The sequence below is a fragment of the Ostrea edulis genome, chromosome 9 (genome assembly GCF_947568905.1).
Source record: "Ostrea edulis chromosome 9, xbOstEdul1.1, whole genome shotgun sequence".
Taxonomy (NCBI): Eukaryota; Metazoa; Mollusca; class Bivalvia; order Ostreida; family Ostreidae; genus Ostrea; species Ostrea edulis.
In genome coordinates this window covers 60,794,042-60,809,655 of record NC_079172.1, presented here as the reverse complement: position 1 = coordinate 60,809,655, position 15,614 = coordinate 60,794,042, and the positions used below count along the sequence as shown (strand labels likewise).

Genomic DNA, 15,614 nt, shown 5'->3' with positions numbered 1-15,614 from the left:
ATAAATCCTATATTTCCAAACCTCATAAGCTTATCATTTCATGTTACATAATTTCACCCAATATGTCAACACTTAAAATGAAATGGTCAATAGGTAACGACCTCGACACCAAATCAAGAGGTCCCCTGTTCCAATCCCATCATCACACAATTTTTTTTTTCAACTTGAAATTAAATTTCCTCTCTCTTACAATATTATAGAAAAAAGGTTTCTATGCGAGATTTGTGTATTCCATTTAAATAAAAACACTCAAGTTTAAACTATTTTTGTCGAAAAAACACCCGAAATATCATTCAAAAAATAAAAGAAGGGAAAGAGAGCCTGAAGTCCTGTACTTAAAGCACCTGTGCGTTTATTTGATCAAGATATACGGCTCATGGCGAGTGTGACCGGTCAACAGGTGATGCTTACTCCTCCCTGGCACCTGATCCAACCTCTGATATGTACAGAGCTCCATGGTTTTCCAACTCTTAATTTTATATTCATAATGGAGTTTTACGAAGAGGCTTACTTTTACAATCGACGGCTGACTTTTACAATTCAAAGGGATCAACCCCAACTAAAGAAATTGGACCGAAATAAATATACAGACTGCTTTAGTAAAAGCACCAAAACCGACAATTATGTTTATTGATATAGTATTATAAACTCTTTGGCAACTCTTGGGGATCCGGGTTAGAATAGGTCCTCAATACCCTTGCTTGTCATAAGAGGCCACTAAATAGGGTGGTCCTTTGGATGAGACTGCAATAATCGAGGTCCCGTGTCACAGCAGGTGTGGCACGATAAAGATCCCTTCCTGTTCAAAGGTCATAAATGCCAAGCATAAGTCTACATTTGCAGCTCGATCTTCACCGGCAACGGTGACGTCTCCATATGAGTGAAGTATTCTTGAGGACGTTAAACAATATACAACCAGCCTTATTCCTTCTACATTTGTTCGACACTTTCGCAATGCATTACTCGTTTCAATTTTTAATTAAGTTAAATTTATCGATTTTCATATGTAATTTTGTTAACTGCGAATGACGAGCTGAGAAATGCATAAAGGGACTCAGAAAATGTCATAACAAGAAAGAGTGTTTGAACTTTACAGTACATCATATAAGTATACCACAGTGCGTTCAGTGTAACTCAAGTTATCCTGACATTTCTAAATAATGTGTCATCAGACCTGAAACGGTAAAAGTTCTCTATATACACTGTATTACATATTGGGTTCCTGGCTTCCCCAGGAACAGATCGAGCAACCCCCTCCCACGCACACACTTTTGACGCCAGCTCTGTACCAGACCCAAAAGTTGGGGGGGGGTAGGCTTGTCGAGATATATTTTTTCATAGCTTCCCCTAATTTTAAAAATACAATGCTACGTCCTAGTACCCCTCTCTTTCTTGTTGAAGCACTAGGTTTAAATGTGAAGACAATAAGTCATGTGTAAATTGTATATACATGTATATCAATATACACTGTAGAATCAATCATATTTGTGGTAACTCAGTTTTACTTGATTTATTGTTTCCCCTTTTTACCACAAATTCATGACACCCAAGTTTGAATTACACATACACATGAAATGTGAAGATAACGAACAGAGATCAATCTCACAATTCCCACAAGGAATACAAAATAAAGAGTTGGGCATACATTGACCCCTGGACATACTAAAAGTGGGACAGGTGCCTAGAAGGAGTAAGCCTTCCTTGTCGACCGGGCACACCTGCTGTGAGCCCTATGTCTTGATCGGGTAAACGCATAAATTACTTAAATTAGTAGATGTACAAATATAGGTTTAAATCACTCGAAACATGAAAATCGCCCCCACCCCCACAACACAACACACATTGATTGATTGAATATTGTTTAACGTCCCTCTTGAGAATTTTTACTCATATATGGAGATGTCACTATTGCCGTTCATTATCTATACAAGCTTTTGACATATGCTTGTCGGAAATGCAGTACCCTGTAGGGATCCGAGTTAGAATAGGTCCTCAGTATCCCTTGCTTGTTGTAAGAGGCGACTAAATGGGGCGGTCCTTTGGATGATACCCGAAAACTGAGGCCCTATGACATAATAGGTGTGGCACGATAAAGGTCCCTCCCTGCACAAAGGCCATAAGCACCGAGCATAGGCCTAACTTTTGCAGCCCTTCACCGGCAATCTCCATATGAGTGAGAAATTATCGAGTGGGGCATTAAATAATATACAACAACTGAATGCCATAAAGTCTTTGAATTTTGCAAATACCACTCCCAAATTTTTCATATTTGGAGTTGTCCCCTTTAAATTGTAAAAGTCAGCCGTCGATTGTAAAAGTAAGCCTCTTCGTAAAACTCCTATAGGAGTTATGAGATTGATCACTGTTCGTTCTCTTCACCTTTTCACATGCGCAAAATTAAGACCATATGGCTATTTTTGCTGATTGAATATTTCACTGTCATTTGTTATATGTGCGTAGTGTGGATTTTCTTAGATGTTTGCACAGAGCTTTATAGGAAATGAATTGCAAATCTTTAGTAAGATCATAGACAATTTTAAAGATAAAGGATATGTAATGCCTGAGGTTTAAGTACAAATTCTTACACTTTATGCAATGAGGAATTGTTTAGTTGTGTAAGTCATGTAAATCTTTAAGATGAGTTGTAGAGAAAAAATTTAAGAATTAATTTGCAAAAACCCAAGAATGATTAAGTTTTGTGTCGAGTTTTCCAAACATGTTCTTGTGCTAGAATATCAATGTAGTGACATATTTTGACAAAAATGAGCCATTCTAAAAGTATATGATATGTTGGAAAGTACAAGCCAGACAAGGTGTTAACTTACCAGTGTCTATTTGTATGTAACATAAATAACTGCACTTTAATTGTTACAGAAACATAACATACGTTTATACGTTAAGTCTAAGACTTTTGAGGATACTTCTCTATCTTTTTTTTTTTCATTTTGAAATAACTCTCAATCCCTGAAGCCCCTGGTGCAAATCTACATAAAATCAACTCCCATCAGTACTTTCAGTACTTTGATATTAAATAAGGCATTTATATACGTGTATACTAAAAATAATAGGAAGTATATTTTTTTTTAAATGTAAATAACCTCTGATCCTGATCTGGTATCTAATACTTTTTGATCAAATTCATGATTCAAAGATAGATTTGATCTTATTCCTCAACCATGGACAGGCAGATTCTAACACATGATATTGCCTGTGTATTTCTTTGTATATAGCAATATGAACACCTAGGTAGGCCCTGGGCACTCCAGGTATATGGTAAATAAAATTTGTTTGGATTAAGCTCCATCTACTTTTTCAGTAATCGCACGGTCGTGATATGGGTCTTAGTATATGTTGGTAAACTTTCTCGAGTACCTATCCAGAGGCTCCCGTACAAAACTGGATTTCTATATAATGCTATTTATATTCAATAGAACAGAAATCAAATCTTAAACTTAGTTTTAATTTTATCAATTACTGTGGTTAAAGTTACGTACAAAACAATCATAATAGCACATTTTACAACAAAATAAAACTTATATTGATCTATGTTATATGTATGTGTGTGACTGTAGGTGGAGGATTTTGTAGGTGTATGTGTGCATGTGTAGAACATGTTGATCTATAAAAATCATTCCATAGTAAAATTCAGCAAAACTGGTATCAACTATTTTCATGTGAACCTCATTACAATATTGTCATATCTTCAAATAATCCTGTTGTCAATCTTATCTTTGTACTTGACCTTTATATTTGGGAGAGGGCCTATAAAGGTTATGCCTGTTGCCCGATCTTATTGAGTTTCTCAATAAAATATGTTTAAACTCACAAAATTAAATTTTCAGATTTAGAGCTAATGTTACTTTAAAGCCAGATCGCTCATTGTAGGGAATTTACTCTAGATTTCTGAAAACAGCGCGCGCAGTTCCTGGAATTGAGCATCTGAGAAGTAGGCGTGGCCAGATCCGAATAAGTGTTACCTTGATCTAAACCATATAATGATGTAATTAGCACTTACGGAGTCGTGTCAACGACTAAATTACCCGATAAGCAGGTGAGGAGTAACACCCTACCGACATTTTGTATTTAATCTGATTATCAGACTGTAAACTTTGATTATAATTATGCCACAAATCGTGGTTTGCATTTGATAAGCATTTTAATCAATCACAGATTTTTGAAACGGCTAAATGTGAAATATTAGTGAACGATTTTAAGCCAATTGAACGATTACTGAAAACAAACATTGCAAAAAGAAACACCAGGGTGACGCCTCACATTGTCCTTCTCTTCCATGGAGTGTCTTCCTGGACTATGCAAGATGTAACCCCCAAAAAATTATTTCAGAATCTCATAAAGATGTCGTGAAGCAATGTCAATATGTTAAGGGAGAGGGCTCATATATGCTAACCCTACTGCTCAATCCCATCAAATTACTGAATAATTATTGTTTAACTGAATATGTTAACGCTACTTTGTAAAATTATATACTGCAAACTTCTCAGTGTAATAGAGTATCCTATCCTATTTCATTATACAGTACTAATCTGGAAGAAGTTATTATTTAATTATACATGTAAAAATCAAGATGACCACATAATATACTGTTTGGAGAGGCAATAAATGTTGTCACAATAAAGGTCATTATTTCAAATCCAAGAATGTTTGGTATGAATAATATTAAGATATCGCTGATTAAATAAATAAAAAGTGGTTTCGAGGGAGTTTTTTTCAATGCGATTTTTTTATCTATCAATTGAAGTTTTATCCCTTATTTCTGAGCCCAAAAAAAAATCCATTTTCTAACTATCGAAAATAAATGAATTTTTATATACTTCAAGGCAAAATCGATAGAATCGTGGGTATTATATGCTGATATATTTCTGCGGATATCTGGGCAAATTTCTTTTGAATACTGGGGAATTGAATTTTTGTGAATTTTTAACATATTTGTTGATTTAGTTGTTGGTCTTCTATTAAAAGTTATCGTAATGTCAGCGTTTATTCTTTCTGTAGAAACTTTAGCAAATGATCTCCTATAATTTTATATTTCGTCCCATATTATAAGAACAGGACAATAATTTTTCACTAGGAATCCACACATTAGAGTGTGTTTCTGATAGAGGATCTCCAGCTGCTCTATGAGTTGGCTAAAGACTCCCCATAATGGCCCATGTATCTGAAAAATACAACAAAATAGACTGAAAAGCATACATGCAATTTTTGTACTTAGCGGAAATTTATTTAGCATAATTTGTGGTATGTTATGAGAGCCTTGTTATATAATTTGTTTTGGGTAAACGATTAAGACCTAGCATCAAAATCACTCAATTTCGTGCTGAAGTGCAATATTTACATCATATTTTTTTTTTAGATTTGTTTTATCAGGAAAAAATATATGCATTTCTAAAATATTAGAACTTTTTTCTTTGTCGGATTAACTTTCAAACACTAATCCTTACAGCAGGTGTTTAATTTACCAAGTTTTGATATGAATTCCTTTTGCTGTCGCAGAGAAAAGAAATACCACCTGCATGTGATAGTTTTAAAACCAGTGAGTTAGAAATGTCATTGATAAATATCTAAAATAAGTTAGGACTTAGATTATCGCCTTGTTTAACTCCAACTTTAGGTTTTAAAACTTCATACGAACACAAGGTTTGTTCTGGTTATATATTCTCTTAACATTGTTATGAAAATTAGCGATTACTTCAATATTCAGTAGTTTACGTTTTGATCCTATAGTGTAATTCAAAATAAAAAAAAAATTGTGGAAATTCTGGTATGGTCTTGAGGATGAAGATTTGATACAGTGTACATGACCTTTAGAAATACTCAGTTTGGATTTCATGAACGATTACTTAAAATCATAATCAAATGTCTACACATTCCCGATGTTCCAAATTGAATTATAAGGTGAACAATAAAATGCTTTATTACAATTTCATAAATGTCGTTATTCTTAAGTTTTCTCTATTTGGTATTGATTGTTATTTACTACGATACAGAATTAAGTTCTCAATAATTATTTTAATTTGGAGTAATACCTAGCGGCACTTGAAAGGTTATGGCGTCGGTATGGGTGATTAAAAACACAGATCCCGTGGTTGGCAGGTAGCGCTTGGACACTCATATCATATAATTAGGGGCTATTGTCTTCTGATTGATTGGCAGGTGTCATACGACCAATCGCAGGAGAAATGGATTTTGTGGGCGTTAACCAAAAAATTAGATATTGCCCCAAGAGCCATTTGCGAGACATATGCTCTGTAAATCCATTCACAGTCAGATTCAGACAAGGGGACGTAAAAGTTGTTGATGATGAATAATATTGTTATGAACGGCAGGCCTCAGGATGACCCGTGTGAGTCAAAACAAAGTAAGACTGTAAGAGACCCAGCCTATTATTGTGCAAAAGACATGACTATCCAGATTAGAACGGCAGAGTCGTTAGCACAGACAGGGTGGTATTACGAACATTTCACACGTAAGGACGCAAAATGTCTACTACAGAAGGAAACAGAAGGGACTTTTCTAATCAGGGACAGCTCCGATTCTAGGTATTTATATTCGCTAAGTGTCAAAACAGGTAGGGATGCTACCAGTGTGAGAATTCTTTATCGCAAGGGCAAGTTTCGAATGGACTGTGACGAAAGTAGTCGTGTAAAGATGCCGACATTCGACAGTGCAGTGGGTTTGGTGGACTTCTACGCTCGTATGACACAGATGGGGAAAAGTAAAGCAGGTAGATGGCTAGAAAGCTCGGGGAAAAGGGACTTGCCGATAGTATTGCAGAAACCCAAACTGAATTGCGTCTCGGATCTGAAACATCTGTGTCGGTTGTCAATAAACAGAAATCTACCGAAAACCCAGAACAGGACAAAGGTATTGAACAGCATGGATAAGTTACCAATCCCTAGGCCCCTCAAGAGCTACCTGAAGGATTATCCGCACATTATTTAACTTCCTGTGTCCAAACACCTCATATCTGGGATTAACATAGTGAAAGTTACCTCATATCTGGGATTGACATTGTGAAAACGAATGCGGGACGTTTCGACCCAAGGGACGTTTCGACTTCGGACGTTTCGACCTCAGGGACGTTTCGACCCAAGACGTTTCGACCTAAGACGTTTCGACCACAAGACGTTTCGACCTCAAGACGTTTCGACCCAATAATATATTGGTCGAAACGTCTCACCTAATTTTTTAAATTGATATAACTGGGATTGTTTTATGTGTATTTATGAATTGATTTTGGAATGTCAGTATTATGTATCTATGATGTTAAATAAATATATTTCAATGTTTGCCACTTGCGTTGTTAGTTATGGGGATTTTGATTTACATAATGATTTTTGTAAAGTTTGAAAACAAATGCTTATTTCTTCATTGGAATTCATTATTATAATAATTAATTGTCGCTGTGACTACAAAGAGCCGCGTGCGGGATAACTGTGATCAAACGTGAAAAAGTTGGCGCTAATTGGTGGACTCGAAAGCGAAGCCTTTAAAAAATAATTAAGAGGCGGTGTTTGGCGTGGAGACGATAATGATGAGATCAATGTATACACATCCACATACATATGAAAGTCACCCCAAACAACCTTCGTTACACCCATAGTGTTTGACGATTCGAGATGTCTGGTAAGTTGAATTCATACTATTCTACTAAACACTTGTTTTCACATAAGCGTGAGATTTCCTCATTAAAAATAGGCTAAAACCGTCAGACGAAAAGCAACACAATTATCATCTATTGGATGGATACATATCTAGGGAATATATTCCCAAGTTTTCTGCAGCATTGCTTTAAAAATACTCTTGTTTTGAATTCAAACCCAATGTAATTTACGAGTCTTTGACACATACATGTACATTTTGTCCGTATAAATGAAGTATATAACTATATGTGGATTTGTCCGAATAAATGAAGTATATAACTATATGTGGAATAATTAATAAAATAATGAAATTAGCTAAAAAACCTCTTTTAGAAAGAAATAAACTGATTCATTGAATTTATCATAGTGCAATAAATTAAATAAACTCGGTGTCCAATACGCAAGTTCTAGTAATCTTCGAGACAAATATTGTAATATACGAGACTGGATCTGTAATTTTTTTTTTTTGAGACGTTATTTACTCTAGTTATAACAACTAATGTGTTTCTGAATTCTGTCAAAACTTTACTTAAAACTACTAAAATTCGATTATATCTTCTTTCATTTTACATACATCGAATTTTAGCAGTTTTAATTAAATCAAACCCCCTGCCCTTTCTGCTTCCATATTTATCTTCCCCAAGCTACGCCGCTGATATATATATTTACACAAGATCACACATTTTTGGTAAAAAAGTCTTTAGGATAGAAACTTCACAATTATCAATTAAAACAAAAAATTGACTTTAGGGTCGAAATGTCTCAGTTATGGGAAAAAAATATCTTATTGGGTCGAAACGTCTAAGGTCGAAATGTCTTTGAGGTCGAAACGTCTTAGTTATATATAAAAAAATAAGTGGGACGCTTCGACCCAAAATTGGGTCGAAACGTCCTTGGTCGAAACGTCCTAGGTTGAAACGTCTTCCGAGTCGAAACGTCCCGTTACCGTGAAAACTATCTCAGATCTGGGATTGACAGCGTGAAATTATCTCAGATCTGGGATTGACATTGTACATATGTAAAAACTACTTCATTTCTGGGGTCGACATTGTGAAAACTATCTCAGATCTGGGATTGACAGCGTGAAAACTATCTCAGATCTGGGATTGACAGCGTGAAAACTATCTCAGGTCTGGGATTGACAGCGTATAAACTATCTCAGATCTGGGATTGACACCGTATAAACTACCTCACCTTGGAGGTCAATGTATATCATGTATACCTACACGTATATGTACTGTAACAAAAGTCTTGTTTGGTATGCGTTGCTCTTGGACTACTTTTAATTTGAATTAATGTATTGTTGATGCTTGAAATGGAATAATAAAAACGCTTTTCTTCTTTTAGTTTTGTCAGGCCGTTCTTTGTACACTGATTTTTACTACGGATTACTCCGTTTACCTGATCAAGATATACAGTGTGGGGCTCACGGCGGGTGTGACCGATCAACAGGAGATACTTAGTCCTTCTATAGGCACCTGATCCGTGTTTGTCCAAATCTTAATTTTGTGTTTCTTATAGGAGTTATCAGATTGATCTTCACCTTTTCATATTAGAAGGTTTTATGATTTAACCTAATAATTCTTGGCCTTCTACAAAATAACAGATAGAATGTAGAGAGAGCAAGAAATCCGTTGTTAGGGGATACTGTTGTACCCAGTTGCAAGGTTTAATATCAATGTTATATGCACTTGGTGAATTCGGCACCTGTTCATGAATATTGAATGATAATATGAGTTATGAAAAATATTTCTACATTTTTATCTTCATAACTGTTATCTGTCGGTCTTCAAGATTAGACGAGCATATTTTCGAAAGGAATATTTAAAAAGAAGTGAAACTTAAGGTCAAAACTGAGCTTTCTTACTTTTATCGCCCTGGAGCTTAATTTATTTCGATTTACAGTGTTGGTGTGTAAAATACATGTACATATATAAATTTACATTTCCAGTATATTTTTGTCTTGTACACTGTACATATATTGGGCAAGGGTTTGCGTGGAGTGTACTTTAGATATATATATATATATATATATATATATATATATATATATATATATTAGTTAGAATAGTCTAACTGTGTCTCGGGACAGGCCATCACTTTAACGACAGAACATTCTATTTGTATCTATCTGCACGAAACCCCAACAAAACCATACTTTCTTAAAGAGTTGGATCTAAAAAAGATACCAAAAGGAAATGTATAAAAGCAGTGAAAAGGCGACGATACTGTTGGTTAAAGGGGAAGGCAATCCTAACCACATATTTGCTTTTATGAAGTATTACTTACTGATATCGTAAATGACAATCTTTAAATAACAACCACAATCCTTGCTTACCGATTAAATCAATATCAATCTATCATATATTTTTTAAATTACCCGCCGCTACGAGAGCGGCCATTGAAGTTTAATTTATGACGTCACACCGTCGTTTCCGGTTTATTTCATAAGCAGCACTGTAGACATGACAAGTCATGAACAGTTAAATTTGGAGCTGTATATATTTGAACCCGTTCTTTCGCAAGAAGAAATTTAGAAAAGACGTTCAGTCGAGTCACAGGCAAGGCAGACGGTACACGATTCTCCATACAAATGTCTTGAACCTCAACTTGTCACTACGCAAATGATGGATCCACAGTTAACATAGTCTTACTTGGTTAGGTCAGGAATTGGGGGGGGGGGTGTCACATCTCCTCATCGCATTGGGAAGGCATCAAGTTATTTATTCGTTAAATCTACCACATGCACATCTTTGATGATCGTAGAATCTCATCAAAACCGGAACAGACGAACATTATACGGTGAAGATCCGCAGCAAAAGTACTAATATTGCCCAATCATTTTACACCTTTTGACTTCAGTCATTCAGTGCTGAACAATTACAATATGGTTGACTCGTTTGAACTCAGAGGCTAATAACTGGTGAAAACGAATCTGATCTGCCGAAACGGACGATCAACATTCATTCAAATATTAAGGGTGACCACAAGTAGCTATATTTTAAACGATAATTCCAAGTTGGACTGCAACGGATGACGGATGCATAAAATCCAACGTAATGAAGGAAAATTGCATGGAGAAAATGGTGTAGGGTTAACAACGGCGACCTAATTCTCAGAAGTTAGACTTATTTTTTCAAAGTTCCTGTGAAGTCAGGTAAACGAGTTTTGTATTATAAAACAGAACAATATTCTGGCTTTCAACTGGGATTTTTTTTTATGCATTATCACGATTAATACCGAAGTTTTGAGAGTTTGAAGCGAGCAACCGATAATTAATGGCGGCTTTTTTTCTTCTTTTTTTTAGCTCCCTTCTCACTATATACTATATATAACAGTTTGAATGGCTGCTTTGTTAGCTCCCTTCTCACTATATACAACAGTTTGTATGGCGGCTTTGCTAGCTCCCTTCTCACTACATACTATATATAACAGTTTGTATGGCTGCTTTGTTAGCTCCCCTCTCACTATATACTAAATATACCAGTTTGCTCAGATTGTGTTCTTATCAGCTGAGGTCAAATTTAGTTGAGATTTTGTATTTGGGGAAAAAAAGGGGGGGGGGGGTAATGATTTAAAAGCTTCAGAAAAATATCGGTGGGAAAACAAACCACATGTCAATTACATTGTACATGTCCGAAAGACAATCAATGTACACAGACTATTCATGTATGTAAAAGTGACTATGATCCAAGTCGATGGACTTTGAAACCTAAAACCAATAATAAATCAAACAAATCACTCCAAATTTTTAATAATTTTTATTGGGGTTGAGGCCAAAAAAAGTTTCAGAATCCGAATTTGAAGCCAGGTTAACTTTTGAGGCCAGGCCAAAATTTGGTATGGATCATAATTAGAGGCTACAGCCGGGGCCAGGACAGCCTAATAGGGACAAGGCCATGTTTTATAGTATGCTCACGGAAAAGCACGAGAATTAAATCAGGAAAAGGTCGCTCATCAGTTGTGTATGGTGTCCGGACAGGGTTATGTGCAAAAGCTATCACGCTAATCACGCCGTCGCGCTGATACACAACACGCCATCGCCCTATCACACAACACGCCATCGCGCTATCACGCTATCACACAACACGCCGTCGCCCTATCACACAAAACGCCATCGCGCTGTCATGCTGATACACAACGCGCTGTCACGCTAACACGCTGTCAGACAACACGCCGTCGCGCTATCACGCTAACACACAACACGCCGTCACGCTATCACACCACACGCCGTCGCGCTGTCACGCAACACGCCATCGCGCTATCACGCTATCACAACACGCCGTCGCCCTATCACACAAAACGCCATCGCGCTGTCATGCTGATACACAACGCGCTATCACGCTAACACACAACACGCCGTCGCGCTATCACGCAACACGCCATCACGCTATCACAACACGCCGTCGCGCAACCATGCTGTCACACCACACGCCGTCGCGCTATCACGCTGTCACACAACACGCCATCGCGCTATCACAACACGCCGTCGCGCAACCACGCTGTCACACAACACGCCGTCGTACTATCACGCTATCACACAACATACTGTCGCGCTATCACACAACACGTCGTCGCACTATCACGCTATCACACAGCACGCTGTCGCACTGTGGAATGTGCTACGTAACAAATGTGTCCAGGAGCCTCGTTATTGAAATTTTTTTATTTTTTTATTTATTTTTTTTATTTTTATTTTTTTTTATAATTTATTTATTTTTTTGGTTACATACAATACATCAAACACTTACACAAACATACCTTTCATACATGCATACATGCTTCAATCTCCCTGTGGTTTAGGTTACTTGCTGTACAATAGTGAAAATAATAATAATAACAATAATACATGTACTAAAAAAAATGACAAGTACATGTAGTAATAATTAATCAATTGCAAAAATATTTTCCCACTTCATCCATATTTTATCAAAGTTATGTATTTTAAATGCTTGAATTGCAGCATATTTCTCTACATGATATTTAAACTTTAAGTGACATAGTAATCCAACAATGTTTGGTTCTTTATTCTGCATTAAACAGATAAATATGTATTGTTTAGCATATAGAATTATAAAGTTTATAGCTTTATTATTTAAAGACAGTGGAATTTCACCAAATATTATATTTGACACATTAAAACCAATTCTTTCGGAAATTTTTCTATATATATGAAGACTTAACTCACTCCACAATGTTTGGGTCTTATTACACGAAGTAAAAATATGTGTTATTGTTTCAATATTACTTGTACAAAATCTACAGAGATCATCTGTTTTAACACTAATGTTTTTCAAATAATAACCAACAGGAAGAATTCTATGTAAAATTCTAAACTGTAGCCACTGAACAGAAGAATCACTAGATGTTTTGAAACACATCTTGCACTGAAATATCATCTACTCCATATGAAGATAGTTCAGTTTTCCACTTGCCCATAGAAGTTGGGATATCTTCTTTTGCATTTAAAATATTGTAAATAATATTAGAACATCGTTCATGTAATAAAACTGGTTCAAAAAATATAGGCATACATGGATTAACATTTTGTTTGGTTGAGTGTCTATCAATTGACAGACGTTTAAAATATTTTGAAATTGCAGTAATAATGCTATTGTATTTCATTACACATACTTCTTGAAGATTGTATAAACACTGAAAATTTTCTATGGTATGGAAGTTACAATCAGTATCCAAAAAATCTTGAACAGCTTTAATCCCCTTTTCATACTATTTCTCATAAAACACAGGTTTTCCCGCAATTCTAATATTAGAATTGTACCACACTGGAATATTATGAAAATTATTTTTAATATTTGGAAGATTTTGACTAGTCTTCAAATAAAAAAACCAAGCATTAAAAACACCCTTCCAAAAAACATTGCTTTTAACACATAATTGTTCCACAATAAAACTATCTCCAAAGTCATATAATTTCTTTAAAATATAATTTCCATACATGGCAAAAAAAATATTCATCCATGGTTTCTGACAGTTGGACCTAGTAAGCCTTTTAATCCAAGAGCATTTCAATGATGTAATAAAATTGCTTATATCAACCATCTTGATACCACCCGATAGACAGTCTTGTGTTATCACAGACCTCTTAACTTTATCTACACTAGATTTCCATAGGAATTCAAAAATAATTTTGTATAAATAAGAGATTGTTTCTTTCTTTGGAGTAGGAAGTGATATAAACAAATGATTCAATTTTGGAATAAGCAAGGTTTTAATGACAGTAGCCCGCCCAATGGGAGTAAGAATCCTTCTTTTCCACTGTTCAGTAAGAGCAACGATTTTTGGTATTTGAATTCCGAAATTTATATCTTCAATTTCTGTAAGGTCAACTGAAAAATTAATACCCAATAAATTAAAAGTTGTTGATCCCCAATCTAATTTCCATCTTGTATGGTGAAAAACTTGATCTGAAAATTTCTTTGAACCAATCCAAACAATTTTTGTTTTAGAAGAATTAATCCTTAGACCAGAAAAACTGGAAAAAAATTCTATCGTATCTAGAGCTGCAAAAAGCGATTCAGGTGATCCGTCAAGGGCTAGTGAAGAATCATCTGCATATTGTGATATTTTGTGTTCTGTGTTTTCTATACATATGCCTTTTATACTTTTGTTTTGTTTAATTAATATTGCAAGAATTTCTGCACATAGGATGAATAAATAAGGTGCAATGGGATCACCCTGCCTACATCCCCTTTGTATATCAAACTGTTCAGATAAAAAGCCACTCTGTAAAACTGAGGCTCTGAAATTTCTGTTTAAGATTTTTATCCATTGAATAAAGTTTTCCCCAAAACCAAAATACTTTAAAACTTTATATATGAATGACCATGACATTGAGTCGAAGGCCTTTTCGAATCAATGAGAACTAGAAGGTCTGGAATATTATTTCTTTCAGTGTATGACATAATATCATATATAAATCGAGTATTCTCCCCTTTTAAAAAACCAGACTGTGTATCGGATATTATATAATCCAAAACTTGTTTAATTCTAAAGCTGAGACAACCAGATATAATTTTGTATAATACATTTAAAAGTGTAATTGGTCGCCAGTTTTTTAAAAACTGTCTTGGTTTATCCCCTTTAGGTAAGCATGAAATGATTCCTAGTCTTTGCGAAATAGGAAGTTCCCTCTTATGATATATACAATTAATAGCTCTAACAACATAATATTTAATGTCATTCCAAAAAAATTTAAAGAATTCAGTTGTATAACCATCGCTACCCGGGGATTTGTTGTTTTTCATATTTTTTAATACTTTAAGAACCTCTGCTTCTCCAATATCATCCTCCAGTTTTTTGGTTGCATGTGTATCTAACTCAGGAGAATTGTAATCTGAGATGATGCTTTCCAGGTCGACATTAATTAAGTTAAAATCATTATTAGTATATAAGGCTTCATAATATTTCTTGACACCTTCTAATATATCTGACTGTTTGTAAATTGTACCAGTATCCAACTGAATTATTTTGATAGTTTTATTTAAATAATTTCGGGATTCTAAATTACAAAAGTATTTTGAAGGTTTTCCCCCTTCCTCTATCCAACGTGCACGAGACCTTATCATGTGACCTTGTAGCTTTTCTTTTCTAATGTTTTCAAGAGCTGCTCTCTTCTCATCTAGAATATCAAAATCAATAGGAGAGTCAGACTCTAAAATTTCAATTTCATCTAAAAGTTTCTTTTCTTTGATGTCTTTTTCTCTTTTCTTAAATGCTGAGTATGATATAGTAATTCCCCTAATTTCCATCATTAAAACCTCCAGAAATAAACTTTCATCAATATCGTTTTTGCACTGAAAATTTATATTATCTATGTTATCCAAATATTGGCTAGTAACAGATTGAATAGTTTCTTTGACCTTCATAACATATTTTTTGTCTGTTAATAAATTGTTATTAAATTTCCAAAGGCCACGCCCTCTTGTAAAG

General features: G+C 35.1%; 1 protein-coding gene across 1 annotated transcript; it reads left to right on the top strand.

Annotated features, from left to right (window-relative positions):
* Positions 1-6,318: 6,318 nt before the first annotated feature.
* Positions 6,319-6,960, top strand: LOC125658674 (suppressor of cytokine signaling 2-like). The gene has a single exon (XM_048890009.2). The coding sequence runs from the start codon at positions 6,319-6,321 to the stop codon at positions 6,958-6,960; it is 642 nt and encodes a 213-aa protein (XP_048745966.2).
* Positions 6,961-15,614: the final 8,654 nt, after the last annotated feature.

Bases quoted from the DNA above. Each gene is read 5' to 3' on its own strand.
- LOC125658674 (XM_048890009.2), top strand. From the start codon at position 6,319: ATGAATAATATTGTTATGAACGGCAGGCCTCAGGATGACCCGTGTGAG.